This window comes from Drosophila takahashii, chromosome 2L (assembly GCF_030179915.1).
Source record: "Drosophila takahashii strain IR98-3 E-12201 chromosome 2L, DtakHiC1v2, whole genome shotgun sequence".
NCBI lineage: Eukaryota > Metazoa > Arthropoda > Insecta > Diptera > Drosophilidae > Drosophila > Drosophila takahashii.
The window spans coordinates 17,045,385-17,068,255 of NC_091678.1; the positions used below are offsets into that span (position 1 = coordinate 17,045,385).

General features: G+C 38.9%; 1 protein-coding gene across 1 annotated transcript; it reads right to left on the bottom strand.

Moving 5' to 3' along the window:
* Positions 1–10,587: 10,587 nt before the first annotated feature.
* Positions 10,588–13,877, bottom strand: Ttc30 (tetratricopeptide repeat domain 30). The gene is made up of 5 exons (XM_017157835.3): positions 13,689–13,877; positions 13,453–13,631; positions 11,875–12,876; positions 11,526–11,736; positions 10,588–11,112 (listed from the first exon to the last, which is right to left on the bottom strand). The coding sequence occupies exons 1-5, from the start codon at positions 13,746–13,748 to the stop codon at positions 10,597–10,599; spliced, it is 1,968 nt and encodes a 655-aa protein (XP_017013324.2). The 5' UTR covers positions 13,749–13,877; the 3' UTR covers positions 10,588–10,596.
* Between the last annotated feature and the right edge of the window lie 8,994 nt (positions 13,878–22,871).

The window sequence follows — 22,871 nt, forward strand, 5'->3', positions numbered from 1 at the left end:
CTTTGCAGCTTCATTTGTTTACGACTGCTGTTCTTCGGTTTTCCACTCCTCCGGAGGTTCCCTTTATTTTACGACAGTTGGGCAAAAAAGTTTTCTTTTTACAGCGTTATTAAGTTAATTACTTTGACGTCGAAGTGCGGAACTCGGACGGGTGTTTATGGAATGCCGGCCTGCAGACTCATACACCCAGAAAAATTGAGAACGAAAAAAATCAACATCGATCGATCTTGATTTTAGTATTCGTATTCTCACTTTTTTCTTCTTGATATCAAGATGAAAGCAGTGTTGATTCTAGTATTCCCAGTCAAAGTCAATCTCAGTTTTTATGTTGTGGAAGAGGGACGTGAGGAAAAGACATCGAAAAAATGAGAGGAAAAGGGCGGAGAGGCCGAATTCCTCTCTTGTAGCTATCGGGCAGTCATGCTTCATGATATCGGTAGCCTAGGGGACTAAAGCGTGCGGATTATATGTTTTGTAAGCGTATAGTCGGAAGTGTGTGTTCAGTCCCGCGTCGAGGCGGAAATTCTTTGCGTTTTTTTTTTTTTACTCATTAATATTTATATTTAATACAAATTAGGATTTTGTTAATCTAACACACATAAATGGCTTAATAAGAGTAAAAACCAAGAACCCAAGAGAACAAAATGTGATTGAACTTTGTACAGCGCCTCATGTGATGCTTCCATGGCGCAGCTGGTAGAGTGTTTGACTGCAAACTGTGAGGCAACGGGTTCGATTCCCACGACCGACCAAAGGTGTTTTTTCCAAGATAGTAAGTTATTTGAATTTTATATTTATCATTTGTTAATTATAATAATTATAATAATTTCAGTTATTGTTTCAGTTAAAATTTGAAACTAAATGTGTTCTTATATACGAACATAGTATAGTGTGACGTCATCCATGTGTTTAAATAAAGGAAAGAAAAATAAGTTGAGAAACGGGGGGAACCAACAACAACACCGACGGGGACAGGAGGGGGTGCAAGAGGCAAAATTCCCGATTCCTCAATTATTTTTTTTCTTCTTCTTATTCAATTTGTATCTTAAAATCGACATCGATTCGATGTTGAAACCGAGAAGACGTCATCTCGATATCGATAGCACACATACTCAAAAACCATTCTCAAAACCGAGATGACATCGATGTTGATTTTAGTATTTTCGATCTCGGCTAGGTTTTGTGATCGAAAATACTAAAATCAACATCGATGAGAACGGTTTTTTTTCTCGGTGTAATTAATAAGCATTTAGTTGGACACACCTCGAGGCGCCAATGATGTTGTCAAAAAGCGTGAGCTGTTAAAAAGTATATTTCATATTTGATTTTTATGATGCATTTCGCACGCCCCTCAATTGAAGGGCGAACGTGCCTGCCACTCGATGATTTCACCAGCCTTCAGCAGAAGAGCACGACGAAGAGAACTGCGGCAGACGGAGAAGAGAAAACCTCGGCGATGGGAAAAGTGAAACCGTAATTGGTGAGGAGTCTGGAATTACTTGAGTTATGGCTGAGGGCTCTTATTGGGATCGAACGCGCTAATTTGATGATAAGATAAATCGGGGAGACAGAGCTAAATCTTGAGGAAATCGTTTTACTAAAAGCATTTCAGAAAGATGTTGGCAGGCTGAGATATCTTTGTGATTGGTAAAAAAATTATAAATACATTGATAGGGATCTTAATTAAGGTATTTTAAAATATATAATGCAATTCTTATACGAAAATTTCACAAAAAGTTGCAATAAAACCTGGTTGATAAGTAAATCCATCCGTACACCAAAAAATGATATTGCTAAGCTAAAATAACTTAGAATAAAGTAAATCCCTGAAGGTAAGATTTATCAAGATTCTTTTATTTCGAGAATCTGTTTCAAATTTCCCAAAATGCGTAAAAAAAAATAAAAAAGAATTCGTTAGCAGTGCCCGGCAGACATGCGCCTGTCTGTCAAAGTATCGCAAAATGTGTTGCTCATATAAATTTCATTTATGCCAGTTAAATTAATTACTGTCAACACATGCGAGGCGGCAGCTCCACCAAAAGCACCACTACCACCACCACCAACATCGTCGTCAAGAAGAGGAGCAGCCACAGCAAAAACAATTGCCAATCAGCCACAGAAACTAAAGCAGGCCAAGCGTCCAACCAAAAGTCCAAAAACAACGCTGAAAACTTGGACGCAGAGTGCTGCGAGAGTCGAGCGTGTTGCGAACATAAACACAAAGTCATAAAGTTTTTACACAAAAACATTTAATTTTATTGCATTTTTGGGCAGCAGCCAGACCCCAGACCCCCAGACCCCCTTCCGAATCTGAAACCAGACGACGTCGTGAACAATGCACCACCCAAAAGCGGGGTGGAGGCCGTCCATAAGGCGGACGGTGGGAGGTGGGTGGGCGTGCTTCGATGGGAGAGCATGGTCTGCTGGCCAGGCCAACTTAATTTGCCGCAAATCGAGCAAAACTACAGCAAACAGAAGCGCTCGGGAGAAGCGGACCGAACATCGCACACAATTTTCGGCAGGACAGGCATGTTATTTTAAAAGCTTGAAAACATAGGGGTAACGTAGAATAAAAGAAGAATATGTGGAGCAAATGCTTTTGATTATGCTGCGTTAGTATAGAGAAAAATAAAATATTTGCAATATTAGCTAGTAAGAAAAATTTATAAGTAAACAATAATCAAAATATAAATTAAATATAAATAAAAAAAAAAATTGAATGAGTAATGTCACTAAACATTTGTTATCCGGAATAATTAATAATACGACTACCATGCGCGGATCCACGGACCGACTCGGGTGAAAAATAAAAGAAATATTGGTATTCAAAAAGTAGGCAACAACAAATTTGTTCTGATATCACCCCCCACAATAAAATCCTATATTCGCCTCTGGTGAATACTGATTTTTATCCCAAATATATAAAATAAAATAAATTAAATTAAATTATAATGTAACTTCTTATTTTACATTCACTTCCGGTGAAAAATGAAAGGAAATTTGGTACTCAAAAGGTTTGCAACAAAAAATTTGTTTTGATATCACCCCCACAACAAAATCCTAATTTTGCCCCTGGTGACTAATGATTTGTATCCCAAATAAATGTTAAACTATAATGTAACTTCTTATTTTATATCCACTAAGGTTGAAAAATAAAAGAAATTTGGGTATTCAAAAAGTATGCAATAAAAATGTTTTCTGAAAACTCCCCGCAGAATTATTTGTTATTACAATTTTGGTACTCAGTAATAAAGCTCTTGTCTAATTTTTCAGTATTAAAGTTCTGGTCTAATTTTGCGAAAACCATGTTAGTTTCCATTTGCAGTTGGCTAGATTGATGTTGCCTTTGCTTCCCTCGCTCGAATTCTTCCCACATGGCTCGTGTGGCAGGCGCGGTTGACGTCAGCAGCATTCAGCAGCAAAATCGCCCAAAAAACCAAAACACAATGTCGACATGCATCTGCAGTTGTTTAGACAACTTCTTGTCTTGGGACTCGCAACTGAAACGAGAAACCACAAAATCAGCGTTGCGAGCAGTCACACTGAAAAATGGGCCAAGCAAAGTTCTTTTCAATTTCGTCTGGAGGTTTCGCTATTTTTCCTCCTTTTCCCAGAAACCTCCTCGCCCAAAAACCATATCATTTTTGGCATGTGCCTAAAGTGCAGCATTAAAATAAGAATTATGCGGCAGACGGCAAACTGCAGACCGCAAAATGCAAAATGCAGCACGAAAAGAGAGAAGTAAAAACGTCCAGCGTGCGTATACGTAATGTGCATTAACATCAACAAGTGTTGAGGAAAATTCGCGTAGATTTGTGGGTCTTTATGGGCGGAGGAGACGGTTGGAAATTGTGTGCTTGCTGCAAATGGGAAGAGTGCCAACAACAATTTTTTGGTCGATCCCATTTCTAAATGATTTTCAATGCAGGGCCTTCGAGAGTTTGTTTGAATGTTTGAAATGATGATGATGGCAATGATTATCATGGCGGTGATTACTGTACTAAGTGGGGATTGTGGCTAACTCTGTTTGGTTGCATCTCACGTATGAACCGATGAGACAAACATGTACAGAAATATATAATCAATTGTTTACTGGGCTTTACTAACACATAAATGTTATCTTTATTATATTTTAGTAATTTCTTAATTAAACGATTTTAATTTCAATAATGTCTTTATTTAACTTTTAAATAGGCGTGTTGTTTGGCTAAATTGATAGAAATTAAGACAACAGACTTTTTAGATTTAAATTAATAATCATAAAAATAATGAAATTGTTCACGTTACTTTTAATTTAAGGCACTATTCTATCTATAGCTTCCAATGGAAGGTCCTTCGAAATCCCTACCATATGTTTCTCATTTCTTTAGTTGCAGACCAACCCCTCCTGAAGGCAACTGTCAGTGTCAGTGTCGGATGAACAACAATAAAGACATTTACATATGGCGAGGGGTGTCTGCTTAGACATAAGACCTGGAGCCCAACCCCCTGAATCCAACCCCCAATCCCTCCCACTCCGGCAGGCGGCAATTCAAGGGCAACCTAAACATACCAATTTACGTAGGTCGGGAGTATAGAGATTTGGACGGCGATAAAAGCATCCGGGACATGGCCCGCGACCTCTGACCGCCGCCCTTCTGGCCACGCCCCCTGGCCTGGGCTGAGGGCTCAAGGCTCCTGGCCCGTGCCCCATGGCATATGTCTGCGATGCTCATTAAGGGCGCACAGCGTGGCGTGGCTAATGTGACAACAACGTGCGGATGGGGGGTAGACAGCCCCGCGGGGATTTTCATTTGACTTTGCAGTCAGTGGCCACCATTTTTCCATTTCTTACCCGGTATTCGTCACGGACAAGGGTATCTAGTATATTTTAGAAAAGAATAAACAAAAAATCTTTACAAAATAAAACAAAAAGTTCAGTCCTATCTACTTATATTTATTAAAGGAAAGCCTCATATTTTCTATACGAAAGATCTTAATAAGTATTTAAAGTTGAATTTAAAACTGTATCAGTAATTTAGTAACAAGAACAAGAAATAAAATCTTTTCCAGATTATATTTAAAATTTTAAATGACTAATGTAAAATATAAGAGAACTTTCTGCAAATTCTGGATCAAGTAAATATTATATCCGAAACAAATCTTTTAAAGTCATTATGCATAACATTGGGTGCCAGGTATCTTAAAGTCGGCAAACACCACCAAATCCTTCTTCTGGTTTTCCTCAACTGCTTTGTTGTTTTTACTTAGGCTGACGACGATGGGGACAAGTTATTTGTTTTAGAAAGGAGTTGGTGGGATAAGGGTGGCAAAAAAATGGGGGAAAAGAATGGGAAGGGAGTCAGGAGGCCGGTTTCGGCCTTTCAACTTTTATTCTTTTTCCGTCGCTTTTATTGTTCTGTTTTCACTGCGGTAGTCAGTGTTGTTGCTGCTGCTGTTTTGGGTAATTCAATTTACTGCCACAATTTTCATTTGTGCAAATTTCAAATGACTCGAGGATATACATAGTATGTATATACATATATAGATGGTATGGCAGCGTCCAGTTCTTGGGTGTCCGCCCGGGAAGCATTTCATGCACAATTTGTTGGGTCTTTTATTTTTATTTCGCCGCATTGTGAAAAATTTGCCTTGGCGCTGGCTGTTTCAGTTACTTGATTTCCCCCTCTGGAATCTCAAATACTTTGTGACTTTTGGGTCGAGCCAATTTTGTTTTGTGCTCCGCCTGAAGGTGCTTCGATTTTCATTTCCTATCAATGTTACTTCTTCATCAAGATGGTTTTAATAATAATTTTTAAGAAACTTTTCTTCATTCCCCATTATGGTTTCCTTTAAACCAACTTAGTTTTAAATATTCGGAGCTTCTAGAGCTAATCTGTAATGTTAAATAGAATCTAAGAGAAAACAACGATTAGAAATGATTTCAAGAGAAAATCATCCGTGACTCTCTTTGCTAATCCTCTCTTTGGTTTTCCTTACTTTTTTCTTTTTTTGTCACTTAAGCTAGCAGATAATGTTATGTCTCTGGAATATTAGACACACTTATCGCACTTATAGAAAGAAGACAGACGGAAGATTAAACGATGTCTGCTTCACTTTTAGTAGCTGGTAAATGTAGTTACACAAAAACATGTGAAGTTAACGTGTTGATGGGTGATAAAGTCTATTTTTAATTTTAATTATTTTTAGCTGTGTTAAGTACAGCTATAATTAAGTGGCTTAAATAAGTAACTTACATGTGATAAGTTGATAGTTTTTGGTAAATGGTTTCTATCTTTTTCAATAACCAATATTTGTTAGAAATAACTAAGCTAAGGAAAGAATAAGTTCAAACTTAATAATTTCAAGCCAAAGGAATAAGTTCAATGTAATCTCACAAACTTGTTTGAAATGCAATGTAAAATATCTTCGTACCATCAAAAAAATGTCCTTCTTGGCCTTCTGTTAAATTCTCTTAAGCTACAACCCACCCTCAATTCTCTTTCGCTGTTATCCTGTCTGTTAAAACTAGGACCATCGAACTGTTAGGGTTATTGGCCGCTGTTAAGGACCCTGCCTCAACTCCACATCCTTGTCGTTCCGACAGCTCAGCAGTTCGGGCAAATGGTGTAGAAAATTTTAATACTCCCAAGAGAGACATTCGGGACTTTGGCTGTCTGGACAGTTCTTGGCTAAACGTGTCCAAGCGAAAGCCGTTTTCAATGGCCGATTGAAGGCAGCCAACAATCCGTGAATGACATTGTTGCATCAATCATGTCGAGAAAGTACATGCCAATTTTAACCCTTCTCTGGGTTTGGCCTCCAAATAAGCTTGTGATTAATGGAAAGAACAATGACAAGGGTTGGTCTTAAACTTGCGAAATTAAAACAAATGGCTCAGAGATTGCATTTCATGGCCAGAACCGGCTGAATTCATTAATAGTGTTTGCAGTTTAATTCCTAGACGACATTTTTTCATTGCCTTTGTCTGTGTTCAAACAAATGGCTAGCGCAGCACTTTTGGCAGCCATTCAAAATGGCCAGCAATTATTTGATATTTGATTTCGCCTTTCGGCTCGCCCCTTTGGATTCTCTGGCGCTTCTGTCCACGCTGCGTATTCGTAATGGATGTAACAACATTTTAGTCGAAACCCCAAACACGCCTTGACAATTTCCTTTCTCAATTCAACCGAATTTTCAACAATATTTCAATGCCACTGCATGTATCTGTAGCTGTGTGTGAGAAAGTACTCGTGCCGGTCGAAAGTATTATTTGTTGCTCTGACCATAGCGTAAAGTGATTTACCATTTCTATTCGCCTGTGTCTGAGTTTGTGTTGCTATTCTGTCGATAAAAGCAATCAAAGCTTGATTTATTGTCCTCACCCAGTGCCTGACAGCCGCGGGGAAAATTTTTTGGTGAATTTGTCGACAAAATAGAAAGGATGGCTTCAAAGAATCCATGAAAGAATAAAAGAATGCCATCCGAACGAAGATCTAGCATTTCAGTGGGTATTATATCGCGCACATGTAATTAATAGTGCTCTCGCCAAAGGAAATGCATCCTTAATAAACTGTATAAAATATTTTCCGAATTGTTCCATAAAATATTTTTTTGTATTAAATATTCACTAAAAATGCTTGATGTTTAATTTTTTACCGAGAATATTTTAACGTTTTTTTATTTTGTGGCTTTCCATTTTTCCATTCCTCAATCGCTTGGCTGCCGGAAAAGCAAAATATTTGATTTCCTCTTAAAAATACCAGCGCACCCCTTTTTCAGATTTTTCCCCCTTATATTGTTCGGTTTTCCAGCCGCCGCCTGAGTTATTTTCTCGTTTACAGTTAACCGGTCACAAACGCACACACAAACACTCACATTGACATGCAACAATTGCCCCCGCCAAATGCCGACGGTCAACAAAAACAACAAGAACACCCACAACAGGAGCACCCACAAAGCCTTATTGATTTTTGACTTGAATGCGGTTTATAAAATGGAATTATACCCTGTTAGGGGGTCCTTTTATTTTTATGAGGATCTATCTTTGATCTATCCGCATTTTACTTAGTCCAAGAATTTGAATCTAAAATATGCTTATCTTAATCTTTTTTTCATTTTTTTCATTTTCATTTTTTTCATTTTTCAAAAATACTTTACTTATTTTTAAAAATTCTTGATTTTCATATGTACTTAAGCAATAACTGAAAGGGTATGTACATTTCAGTTTGCCACAGTTATCTACCTTTCACCCAACATTTTTTTACCCAACACAATGGCAGTGACAGGATCAGACAGAAGAGCTGGGGACTGCATTGAAGCCTTTAGCCAGGACATTTAGAAAAATACATATTTTTGTGCTTGCGGGTCTCGGTGTTTGCTGCTTTAAATGGCCTGGAAAATCTGTTTGAGTGGCAGGCAAAATTTAGTTAGAGTTGCCTGCCAAGGAGCACTAACCGAAAAAAAAGTCCGACTTAACTTTTGCATGGCACTCGGAAAGCAAACTGCTTAAAAGGCATTCATATTAACAATCGACACGTCGCTCGATGGGCTAAGGGGAAAATCGGGGGGACTGGGATTGTAAAGGCAAAGTTGAAATGCACAATTTACTGGAGACAGCCTGAAATGGAATTGGGCAGAAACACAAGGAGGATTAAGGACGAACGAGAAGTGGCAGGAGGCTCCAACAAAAGATGGCTAACAAGCAACGGGCAACAAACATGATAAAGTAAAACAAAATGAGCAACACTTGATGGCGTCGAAAAGAAAATGTGAGAGTTAAAAAAAGTTATCCTAAGTTTCGTGCATTTATTCTAGTTAAGCGACACCTAAATACTCTTTGGGGACTCAATTGTTTGTAGTGACTGTTGATAAGTGGTCAATAAAAATAGTCATACTAATTGCTAATTTATGTTAATGGCAACAATAACATAGAATAATTTAAAAACATAAGGATTTTAAATAGTTATTTCTGGATTTATGAACTAATTAATATGGTATTAATTAAAGCAAAATTGACCCATAAATCTTTAAAATTCCCCGGTGCACACACACCTGTTGTGCATATACTATAATGTTTAATGTATTAGAACAGATACGGTGTTATTGTATTCAATAACTATATATGACACCTCTCATAAAGGATTACACATTATGCTTTAATCAGCTAAAAATCTTTTGCTCTATTTATGAACCTTCAGATTAGATTAGATAAGATTCTATGATCTCAATCAATATCTAAAATAAATCATCGTACTATAAAAACAAGATATGTTATAAATTATTAAAATCGTTCTCAAAATTTGTATATGGGCTATACCACCATATCTCTTTTAAAGATCTTAGTGCTCCCTTTTCCGTCAGGGTATAACCAAATTCCAGCGCAAAAAGGTGTTAATATCGTCCTTCGGAGACTTTGGATGCAGGCGCCATTTCTCAGCCCCAAAGTTTGTGTCTATGTGTATAAAAGTGCGAGTTTTTCGCGTGTTTGTGTGAGGGCGAGTGTTTCTGTCTGTTTGTGTTAATGACAAGTGTTTTCATGTTGTATATGTTCCTCCTCTTTTTTTCGCATGCGTCGCGTAATGACAAGGAGGATGTCGATGAGTATAATGACAACATCAATGCTGATGGTGATGGGGATGCGGATGCTGATGGGGATGATGATGACACAGGAGCCAGAAGCCGCTTAAAGTGTTCTCTTGGATTTTTCTGTAGCCGTTTGCAGGCAGTACGGTATTCGGAAAAATACTGGTAAAAATGAATAAAAAGGATCCCTAGGTTGGGTAATATTTCACAAATAAAGTACTTAAATATAATACCAATCATCTGATAAAATTTATTTTAATTATAATTAAACCCAAATTTAACAACTTACTTGTTATATTCTGATTGATTAAAAGAATGTTAGCCGTTAGGTAGGCCAATAATTTTTTTTATAAAGCCTTTACCAAGGTATATCCTAGTCGCACATTCTTTTTCCTGTTTTTCTATTTTGTTGTCCCATTGATGATGATGATGTCGATGAGGCTGTCAATGCGGAATTGAGCTGCGACATAAACACGTTGTCAAATCGAACGCGTGAGTGCTCACGTGCTCGCCGAGCAGAACGGTTATGGGGTTGGGAAAAAGTGGATAAATGGGGAGGCAGTTCACCCCTGTTAGCACGAGCTGTTCGGGTTCTTTGTCAAGAGATTGGCCTACAATCCACTTCCTGGTTGCGCCAACCTGCCTGATGAAAATCTGCCATTAATGTGATTTATGACAGATTTCTGCTCTTCCACTTGTAATTTATATTTATTACCCACCTTATTTTGCCTATTCACATTGTCTAGAAGTCCTCGGTGGAATTTCCATCTGTCACAGAGCCAAGACAAGTGGATCCCTTGGGATTTGTATTATTTTTTTTACAGGTATGCACTTTGACGAGAAGTCCTTTCTTACAAAGCCCTTAGGAAGTATTTGTTACCACTTCTTAATCAATAAATATTTTGTGTTACACTTTAGTAATAGTAAAATATTTAAAAAAATATATATAGATATTTATTTCGTTATTAGAAATTTTTAAATTATTTATTATTACTTTTCATAAAACGAACATATTACCTTTTATTGTATAAACTAAAAATTATCATACTCGCTCAGCCTAATCATCAGCAGCCGCAACTTCCTGGCCTCCAGTCCAATGGTCAGTGGTTCCTCCGGCACCTGTTCGGTGGCTGAAAAAATGTTGGCCGGCGTAAAGAGCCCGTAGGCCTCGCAGAAGCGCAGAAAGTTGAGGACCTCCTGCACTGTGGCATATGGCAGAATGATGTTCTGCTTGGCCATGCCGGTCAGCAGCCCCAGGACACAGCGCTTCACGTGCAGCCAGGTGTCGGCATAGAGGCGGTTCCCAGACCCACCCTCCAGGGCGTGGGCGATGCGGGACAGGCCGAACTCATAGTTGGATTTGGCGCAGTAGAGAGTGCCCACCACCAGATTTACAATGCACAGGTGGTGGTACTGCTTGCCCAGGTTGCCCTTCAGCTCCTCGGCCTTTTCCACCTTCCGCATCAGCTCCTCGGCCTCCTCGTTCTGGAATGTCATGATGTAGGAGACGCACAGGTTGGCCAGCACCGCTGCCGAAACGGACATGATCTGGTTGACATCGGGGTATTGGAGATTAAAATTGGGAACCAACGGGAATGGTATAGTCGAGTGTACCGACTCAGAGATACCCGGTATTTGCTATAGGGAATTTCAGAAAATGTTGACTCTAAAGTATATCAAGTATAAGTACTCTTAGGTATATCAGGTAGAGCTTAAAAAAATATCAACCGTTTTCTATTTCTCGATATTAAATAAGAGTTTTCAAGCTCTTATATCAAATATATGCACCTATTATGAATTTCTTAACTCTTGTAAGCACAGCTTTGTCAATTAGGCGGACTACTTAGATATAAACTTGAAGTCTAGCCCTGTGTTCAACCTAGTACACCCTTGTCCTCTTCAAATACCGGGCATTCAAATTGGAAATATCTGTGGTGGAGGCCTCAATGGCTTAATCTCACATCATCTGAGTGCTGCCGCACGATGGGTTCATAAAAGGCAGCCGCCTCGTTGTATTTATCGCCCTGCATGAAGAGCACATGTCCTGCGTTCAGTCGCCAAATGGAGTTCTCCGAGCAGAACTCGGCACTCGAATGGAATTCCCGTTCGGCCCCCACGAAGTCATCATCGCGCCAGGAAATCCAGGCTCGAGCCATCACCACAGGTAGATAACTGTGAATGAAAGGGTGAAATATATGGTATATCTTGTCAAAAGATAAGTTCAACCTAATTTGTATTTAAGTTATGGAATTTTTTAAGAATGAAAAATCTGAAAAATAAATTACATTATATCGTAACTTAACAACTCACAGTTCCAGTGCCTGTTCGTAGTCCTTGAGGGCATCCCTCAACGCCTGTTGCTCATTGGTGGCCCTAACCTCCTGAACTTTTGCTGCCAGGCTGCGCAACTTTCCAGCCAGACTGGAGGCCAGGGTGCCCAGTTTCTTCTCGGCCAGCTCTGCGCTGGTTTGTGCGGTTATTAGGGCATCCAGGAGCTCGTAAAGATACTGCGACAAATACTTGTAGGTGAGGTCCGTGTGCTCGGCCAGGATATCCGCAGCAGTTTCGTATAGTTCGTGCTTGCAGCAGATCAGGAGGATGTTGGCGAAGGTCTCCTTGGGACAGGAGGGAGCACCCAGCTCCAGGAGAAACGCCAGCTTCCGCAGACCCGCCACGGGACCCTGGACATCGGTTAGGGCCATATTGTGCAACGTGACCGGATCTAGTTCGCTTTCTGCTCGAGGCGGCAGATCCAAGAGGGCGTCCCGGGCAGCCTCCTCGTTGCCGTCCTGATACTCCAGCGCCGCCTTTAAGTTAAGTGCTTGGGTAATCCCCGAAATGGCCATTGTGATGGGATTGCCAACGCTCCTGGCACCGCCATCGGGTATATCCACCTGGGCGCCAATTCCCAGCTCCGGATGGTTTCGCATCCCCCGCTCCACAATCTCGGATGTATAATCCAGAGCTTGAGCTCGTTGTTTCCTTTGGAAGTGAGCCAGTGCCACGTTGTAGGCCACCAGGGGATTGAAGCCACCCACCTGGAGGGCCGCCTGGAATCGCTGTACCGCCGCCTCGTGCTGATCCGCCTGGAAAAGCAGACACCCCTCATCGTTGAGCGTATCCGCAGTGCCCCCGGCCCGCTGGTTCAGTAGGCTCTGTGCCCCGGCAAAGTCCTCGCTGGAGTACAGGATCGCACTCTGCAGCTGGAGACAGTGCTCCCGCAGCTCATCCTCGTGATCTCCGATTTGCTTCAGCACCCGCAGAGCTTCGGCAAAGATGCCAGCCTGGTACAGCGACTGGGCGTAGTAGAATCTGAAAGGAATTGCGTTCTTATAACTTTTTAAACTCTTGGATTTTTTATTTTATGTATTTTCCATCCACGGCGAATTATGTGAGCAGTGTGCAAAGGGTATTATATAGTTGCCACTATCTGTTCGTTGTCAGTCTAGCAACCTGTCAAGTCAGGATAATACAATATCCTAAAAATGTGTGCTTTTTGCGAATACATCCACACTGATCCATTAATACTGACAATTCGGAAATAATAAAACTTAAAGTTAAGTTTTTTCTCTTAAATTGTGAAAATGTTGGCAGCTTTCCCTGCTGTGAAGTTCGAGAAATCTCTGTAAGTATTCCCACAGAATGCGATTATCGCTGAATTCGGGAATTTATATTGATGCACAAAAGAATTTCTCCCTAATTTACAGCAAGTTTATTGTTGTGGTACCCCCAATAGTCTGCCTAAGTACTACTGTTCCCTGTTAACTCAAACCCTTTTCACCTTCCCGCTTCACCTGCCGGTCGAAAGTGTTGTTAAGGGGCGTTGAGGTGGGTCATCGCCCAATATAAACAGATTTAATTTAAATTACAATGTATTTTTCAACGCACCTGTACTTGGCTTCCTTGGGCGCCAGCTGGCAGAGCTGCTCGTAGCAGGTGGCCGCCTCCTCGTACTTCTGGGCGTGGTAGTAGCAGTGGCCCAGGGTGGATAGCCCCGCCCTTGTGTTGGCCGCCTCACCGAAATTGGTTATGCACTCGATCACATCCTCGTAGCGTTTGTCTTTGATCTGAAGGACTCCCCCCTTTAGTGTGTGTATTTAATTTATAATTTTGTTACGGCTTACCAGATTGTATATTGTCCTGGTTACATGTCCTTCACGCAGGATAATTCCCTGATGCAACATTTTCACTGTGCGGTTCGTTGGTAAATGAAAAATTCACTCGAAAGCCCTTTGTTATGGTCGCTTGCCGGAGTTGCCATGGTGACCTTTATTTGTTTTCCGTCAAGTATCTTGGAAACGCTTCGCAGGGAAAACGGCAACAGTTGGTTGTTTAACATTGAATCAAGGGTGGTTGGTAAAGTCGGTTTATAGTTAAGCGAGGGTTATAAGTTAAAGAGGTGAAAGGGTTTTAACATTTTAACTATTACAAATAAATACTGTTCTTTTAATAATTCTCCTACTACTTTAAAATAATTTCAATATTTTTAAAATAAAATAAAATAATTTCAATATTTTTAAGTAAGCTTTGGAACTATTTTCTGAGTTTATAATATTTCCTTTATTTTATGGGAACAACCACTAATATAAAGTTGCATAAGTAGTATTCATCAACTCGATTTCAAGTGTTTTTTGTTTTAGTTTTATTCATTTAGGTATATTTTATTTAAACTACATCACATCTTAAATTCTCAATTTGCAGTTCCAATATTTGCAGCCTGCCAAAGGATATAATGCTCAAATAGGACAAGCAATATTACTTTCCTGGCCAAAACTCTGCATAAAAACCAATTAAGATAGAGTCAAACGGGCGCAAGTGGCGCCACAAATCCATTTGAAATGTAAATGAGAAAATTGTCTAATTGAAAACTTTAGCATCCTCATGGCGAGCTCCTGCTGCCCTCGCCATCTCCTCTACTTGACTTGCTGATGGAAGACTTAAAGTGTTAACTGGAAGCTGGCAGCCGGAGGCAATAATCCGTGTTGAAGCCTTTCAGGCGGCGAGTTCAAGGAGCACTTTTAATTAGGTTTCCCAAGGAGCAACAGTCTCCTTGTGGAAATGCCACACCGACAACAACTAAGGCGAACGTGCGGAAATGCTAATTAGGTTCTGTGTCTGTCTGAAAGCCGACCCAACTGGGGAGTATCTAAAAGGCCAGCAGCAAAGATCGAATGGAGGTTAGGCTCCGAGCTAGAAGTAGAACCGGGTCAAGGTTGCTGGCCGTCGTCATCCGTCTGGCCAAAAGCGGCGGCCACCAAATGTTGCACAACGGGTTTTGGCCCGCTCTCCGTCTGTCGCTCCAGCTCTTGGCAAAAATGGTTCAAAAACGCGACCATGAAACTCTCGGTGCGCCAGCTGCATCCCGTTTCATGGTGAACTGGAAATCTTAGCTGCGAAATAAAAAGGCATTTGATGCCAGCTAAACGTTTTCCTCTCATGTCATCTCATCGCGACTCGCATCTTTAGTTGGCAGCATCAAGTGCAACTGCATTTTCTTACAATGTCACCCGTCGAGCATTACTTTTTTTTAGTTTTTCTCGATCCCAGGCCTAAGGCTAACCGCAGTTAGCCACAGCCACAGCCTCAGCCTGAGCCAGAGCGACAACGCGGCGCATGAGTAATGCAATTGATGCTGGCAATTACCAGATATCACACAAGCACACATGCCCAAGGTGCCGAGCCAGCAGGCTGAAGTTCAAGTTTTGTTTTGCTGAGTTATTGCAGGCCTAATTGCCCCAAGACTCCGGCAAGAACACAAAGCGAGGCATTTAGATAATGTCAGATGAAATATCATTTTGAGTATCGTTTCCTTTTGAGCCCCCTCTTAAATTGGGTACTACAATTTTCCCTTAACGATCGAGCAGTTGAGTAAAATGCCGGGAGTAATAAATTTAATTAGCTGGCTTTGTGAATATTTACCTCCACTCAAAGGCTGCTGTTATTTTCTAATTTTCAGAAATTAACATTTATTTATGAACCAAGGTATCTCCCATTTCTTTGCAAAATAGGCATTTCACTTTAGTATCTCCGAATGGTGTACCCTTTCTTTTCTGAGTGTATTTCCCGCCTCGACTTCCGAATTTCGCATTTCTTTCTTGATGGTTTTATCGCATTCCCTGTCTTGCGCCGAGCTCTCCCGACTTGTTTATGGCTGGAATTTTGCATTTGCTTGTCTCGTATTAATCTCTTAATTTTTTGCTGCTTTATTTTTGTGTTGCACTTGCCGGAGGGCTGTTTTCAGGGTTGCCGGGTTCAACAAGAGCTCGGGTTGATGTGGCCACAAATTAACACTTGCTCGGTCCTAAAGTCTTGTTTCAACTGCTTTGGCTGCTGCTGCACTTTGGAAGTGTTGTTTTTTATGGCAAGACTGCGGAGTCAAGGGTTCAGTTAAGTCATCAAGCCAAGGGTGTTATTAATGGACGGATGTCTAAGCTCCGAAAGATTATTAAATAGTAGAAAGTGATTTTAAGGAAAATTAATGCATAAACATATAATTTAGTTTTAAAATTCTTTCAACTTTTTATTTAATTTAATATTAACTAATTAATATAAGCATTTATTCTTTAGTCATAAATTCTTTGCTCATCTTCTTAACTACCCACTCAATATTTTCTACACGATTTTCAATGCATTTGCATAATACGGTTTAAGAAAACCTAGACTTATAATCGTTAGCTGGCATCTCTGAGCATCATTCCAGTTGTAAATTAGTGGCATGAAAAAAAAAACAAAAAACCATAATGCGGTTTACTTTAGCTGACCTTGTGGCACAATCTTTTCCTGTCCCGCAACCATAAAAAAAATTCACTTGGCCCCAGAGATCTGACAATGAGAAACCACACAGAGAAGCCGAAGAGGAAGTAGTGGAAAGAATCGAATCGCGAGCATTTCCTGCTTAGGAGGGAAAAAACTGTAAAATACGTTTTGATATTAAATAAGATGGAAAATTGTAAAGTACATACAAAGTGTGGCAGAGCAATCATTTTTAATTAATACTTATGTAGTTCCCATGTAAAAATTCTTGGATTTGAATTTTTTCTTCATATTGTGCTTGCTATTCACAAAATATATGGAAATACAATGATCAATATATATATATATTATATGCATCAACATGACAACGGAGATCACAAAAGTTATTTAAATAATTGTTATGTTCAAGAACCAATTGTAAATTACATGATTTGTTTTTTATACATTTTTGTGGGATACGATTAATATTTTAATATTATTATGGTGTTGCTTACAAATTTTCACTTAACTAAAGCACAAACAGATTATTTTTAATTCAGTGCATTTTACAGATTTAACTTACAAGTAAGGAGTTTAAAAATAAATTCAAGAAATATGTGAACTGCAGTTGGAATTTCCTTATGGGCTCTCTAAGATCTAAGCGAGTGGAATAATTCCACTAATCTCGTAGCTGCAGCAACAACTAAGGCGCAAAACAATTTCAAGGCCATTGACACAGTTCAAGCGAAAAGTGTGACAAAGGGCGTGGGGGTGGGGGTGGGTATGGCGCTGGGTAGGGGCGGTTCGCTGGGGTGGCGGCTGCTATGAAGGGCATTCGAGTGCACTGTGGAAGAGCTGCTCGAGCTGCTGCGATAAACCATCGAGCTATTCTCGCTCGTCTCTCTTCCTATTCTATCTCTGTTCGCTGGCTGCATCTTGTTTGGATTCTAACAAGTGTGCGAAGTGCAAATGTTTAGATTTTCCAGAGAAAAGCAAATATAATATATAAATATCTCAATACGAGTAGACATAGCGTTTTAAAATTTAAATGATAAGTCGAGGCAGCAAAAATATTTTTAAGCATGTTTAATGATTAACAAATTTCATTGGAAATACATTTTTATATTATTCGTACGGTTCAAATTTGACAAGTTTTAAAAATTTTCTTTCTTTCACTTAAATTGCATATTCTATTAATAATTTTACGTTTCTAATCTATTATTTTACTGCCAACTCGTTAAATTTATTTTCTTTCTAAAAATTTTCCAATATTTGCTCGACTAATGCATTAACGTAGAATGTGAAAAACACATCTTTGATTGCTGCATGTTCAATAAATAATTAATTAATTAATCAATTGTTGTGGTTGGTGTTTTTGGCTTTTTTGGCTGCGGTGCAAAGTTGATTGAACTTAAAATACATGAAGCTCATTTAAAATGTGTAAACAAAAGCCACAGCAGAAACGGATACCAGACCCAGACTTGTGTGGCAACGACATATAAACAATTTATCAGAAATAAATTGGTTAACAGGTAAAATAAACAAATTAAGCGCAGAGCTAAATAAATGCTGAAAATATTTGTATATTTTGCGGTTTGTTTTTAAAGGGTGAAATGGTGAGAGTGCATTTGGCCCAAAGTGCTTTTAGTTTCGTTGCGGTTTTAAACGGTTAAATCAAATTATTTTCTGAAATTAAATCCTGAATTCTAAAACAAATATTGTAGACTAATCAATTTATCTAATCTGAAAATGAGTTTAAAATGCCATGCAGAACTAAAAATTATTTATTTTTTGTAACGCCCCAAGGTGATTTATTGAAGTTTGAACAAGCTATTCCTTATCTTATTAATAATTCAGAATTCTCAATAATTTTTGTATTAGGTTTAAATTGATAATTAATTGTGACAGAGCTAAAAGGAACTTAAGTAACCTTCTGTGTTGTGGCTAAATAAAATTGCTTTTTTTATTGTATATTATGTATCGTCGAGAAGAGGCATTTATTATACCAGTTGTTCTTCTTTGCTTCATTAACGTTGTTGCTGTTGTGCTTTATCAAAGCCATTCTTTAAATTTTCGACAGTCTTTATTAACACGCTAAAAATTCGCTTGAAAAATCGTTGCCGGGAATCGGGGATTTGGGATTTTTTAGGGAAGAGGAGGGCGGCCTTTCAGTTACAGGTAAGCCGCTGACGACTTTTTTGTTTTTGCCTCATTTGCGTCATGCAGTCAAAAGTCGCAGATCTCCTTCGGTTTCCTCCAGTCCCCTGTCATCTGCCCACAGATCTGCCTTTACCATTCCGTTTGCAATTTATTGAAACGAAGTTGACCTTGAATTTGGTTAAAAGTCTTTTAACTTTATTCCGCTCGCTGCGCTGGCCTTTTATATAGGCGTATACATATGTGCTTTTGGTTTGGTTTAATGCCTTGCGCCGCCGTCGTCTGATGATTCTTGTTGTTACTGCTGATTACTTTAACGATGATGTCCATAAAATGTATCTCAAGTCCCGAAGCGCGCTGGCAACTCACACTTTTTCGGCAACTCTGCTCGTGGGGGCAGCAGGTTTCGGAAATGGCCAAAATAAAGCACCGAAAACGAAACTCAAGTGAATCAAATTAATTTAAAGCTTGTAAGTGCAGTAGGGGAGCTGGCGCAAGGGTGGAAAATTGATTGGGGTGGATGTCTGTTTAAAGTGCAAATGGCTCACTGTCCATCAGAAAGCTCTCTTGAACTTTAATTTTTACTTAAAAAATGTATTGATTTTACTTATTATTTGATTTAAATTCGTTTGTTCCTCCTTAACTATTCTAAGAAAACAAAATAAAAAAAATTTCTATTAAATCTAATCAAAATAAAATTAAATTTCAGAAATAAAGAAAGTAAAAACTATAAAGCTTTATCAACTCGTTAAAACTATTTAACATAATTTTTTTAATGTTTTCAATTTTTATAATTTTATGTAAAGAAATAATTATGACCTATTAAAGTTTGTTTTTGTTTACTGAATATTGTTTGAAATAAAAACAATCCTATTGCGTTACATATTTTCAAGAATAATAGTTCGCGATATTTTTAGCGTTCTATGTCATAAGCTATAGTAAAATAGGTGCAAACTTAAATATTATAATGGTATTGCTACTGTATTTATAACTCTAATTGCTCATATGTATGCTTGCTTGAAAATATGGCAATTTTACCACCTTTCTGTGCCTACCCACACTTGCCACAATTGCCTACAAAATGTTTAATTAATCGTTTGTGCCCACCCAATAATGACGTATGGAAATCGTTGTCGTGCCTGCTGTAGTATTTAATTATTATTGTTTTGTTTCAATTTCTTTTGCTATTTCTATTTCGATTTGTGACGTTGTCTCCGGGCGCACTCCTCCCCCAAAACCCGCCAGCTTTGATACTTCCGTGCAGTGAACTTGTTTTTATTTCATTATCGTTCAGACGAAATGTTCTAGGCATACATTTGTTTACACTCATATGTATATATTTTATTTGTTCTAGATTCTCTACACTTTCTGACACTCTCCACCCATTTCTCTCTGTTTTGTGGATTTTCGAACGTTTGGCGGGTTTGCTCAAAGTGTTTGCTCATTTACTTGGAGCTCTATTTATCTGCTTGGGATAGAAGGTCATTGTCATGGAATTTGTTTATTTTAATACCCGCGTGCGCTCTCTGGTGCTATTCGAATATTTATAAAACATTTTAGACCCCAATCAAATGTGTGTCACAATCTCTGAATTATTTAGAGAATTTTTATTCGAATTAAATCTGTTTGTGAGAATCAGTTTTGCAGACAAAGTTCACGAGATAGTGGCGTGGAAAATAAAAAGCACTGAATTATTTCCCAATGTAGCCTCTCAGGTTCACTCAACCTATTCACAAGTTGTCACAAAGGAAACACAAGGCGGAAATCAAATCGAAAAAAGGGGAAATGTACGTGGGCAAGTGTAAAATATTTTCTAAGTGGAAAATAAATGTGGAAACGCGTTGTGGGCTGCATTTTCCATCAAATGTGACATTGAATGGTTTTTACGGTGGCAATGCGCTGTGGCCACCCTACCCCCTTCACCTTTCTGTCATCATCTCTCAATCTGTCGCATTGTGAGTGATTTTTTTGCCTTAATTATAGAACGCTCAATGTTATATATCAAACAGTAAAGTAGCGTTCAAGTTAATAAACAATGCTTCCACTTCCACAAAAAAGCAGCGTATCTGACAGATACAAGCCGTGCATATAGAGAGTCTTCTTTATGCTAGATCTCGATGTCAACGTCGCCGTAGTCTCGTCATTATACCCATCGTCAAAGTCTTTAATGATTAATTTTTGTATTGTTCTTTGAAATGCGGGCGCATCTGTTGCGCCAACGACCGCACAAGGCAAGTTCCCGGTCCGGCGGACAAACAGATGGACACCCAGGCACTCAGTCACGTTGGCCAGCTGGAGATCGGGCCAAGCCAACAGGCTGGCGAAACCACCCACCCGAAAGACCGCAATAAGCCGCAATTAAATGAAAATTGCACGCCAACGGCATGAAAACGTAATTTGGATGAAAATTTATTGTAGGCCGTCTCGGTGACCATATGCACATATGGATCATTTATATATGTTTGAATATTTGTGTAAGACATTTATTATAGAATTTTTTTTGCGAGTGCCGTTTTGTACCCTATTAGGTATAAGAAAAAAATCACTTTAAATTATAAAAGGCATCTAAAAACCTTTAAAGAGAAATGCTATTATTATATTTATTTATACAAAGTAAAAAATAATTATCATTATTAGTATTACAATATTAGAAAAAAAAAAGAAATATTTTCATATGATTAATGTGATAGAAACAAGCAATTAATTTTAATTTTATTTAAAAGTGAAAAGGAAATCAACAAGGTAAGTTTTGGTATTTTAGAAAGACATTTTCTTTTATTAATCTCATTTTGATTTAGGTCAAGATTAGCCAGAAAAGTAACTGGCTTCTTAAATGTATAATGTAATAATCGGATTTAGAGTATTCATGCATAGGATAACTAGGTCTAAAAATATATTCCATATTTTCGCATCTACTTGGGCTGCATCTGTATGTTTAATGCATTTTAATGTGCAATTATTTCACTTAAACTTTACGTTGACATGGCGATGCGTGGCCGTAAAATTATTTTTCATATGACGACGCTCCCCAGAGGCCGTCCCAAGTGGGCGAAGGGTGGTGGGTGGTGGGTGATGGCTAGGTGGCCGCTTCCTTGGTTGTCACACAATTTATGTAGCCTGCCAACCACTTGACAGGAACTGCCTTTCGCCCTTCCTTTCGGGCCCTTGCCATTAGGGACGACCCACATTGATTTACATATTTGCACACAAACAGGGTGAGTGGGTGGGGATTAGGTGGTGGAATATTTGCCTTGGCTAAACGCACATAACTAGCAAATATTTGGCATTCTTTTGCTGATATGAGTCAACCCAAAAAAAAAAAAGGTGGTAGAAAGGCAAACCCGAAAAGATAAATCGGGCCATATAGACTGGCAAAAGTATCTTTAAATTAAATTTTGATGACTGGGCGGGAAGGAAAATGATGTGCCAGAGATTCCATTGCCCTTGGCCGTCGAATCGATGCGAAAACCGGTTGTGAGAAGTCGACAAATATTTCTCTCACAATCTCACTCACGCGCGGCTCGTATCTAATATCAAGTTCAAGGTTGCAATTGCCACCGACCAGAAACGGGTCTAACTCGCCGATGCACTAATAAAAAAGCTAAATAAATCAAGCCATCGACGGGCAGGGGGGCAAACCAAGGGCTGAACATCTGTAATTATAAATTATAAAATCCAGCAGCCGCACAGGTTGCATTTCAAACCAAATGCTTCTCACGAACTGCACTGTACTGAATATTACGTATACGTTGCCAGGCCCAGCCCTAGAACCAAATTCAGAGTGACTAAGCCAAGAGTGTTTTGTTTTCCAGTTGGTAATTGGAAGCTGCGCAGATTCTATGCCCACCCAGGTGGATGACTCAGGCTGTGCTGGATTTCCAGCTAAATGTTCTAAAGAAATGTATACCAGCATAGGTTTCACATTACTCATACGCACCATGGCACGGTGCGATTTGTTTGGATTTCAGCTAAATGCATTTGTCGCTGCAAAAACAATTCCATGGAATTCAAACCAAGAGTTGTCTAGAGGGAATGTGGCATTGACGAAATTCGCAAAATGCATCAGCGTCATATTTTCGGGTTATGAGGAAATAAATCATTTCTGCTTGTAAACAAAGCTGTGTTAGGACGAAGATATGTATCTTTTTTGTACTTATTTTTAAAAGGGTTTTACTTTTACGTTTAAGTAGGCTTTTTTATTATCAAAAATTACTTTTTTTTGTACTTTATTTGTATACTTCCAATAAATTTGGCTAATAACCACAATTAAGTAAACCAGAACTTTGATATTATTACAAGAGTTCACTAATTCTGCTCTTGATAAATATTAATATTTAATTTTCAACGACTTTCATTTCATTACAGAATTAAAGATTCATAAATTACTTTCTGTTTAAAGCCATTATCCGCTGTCAGCA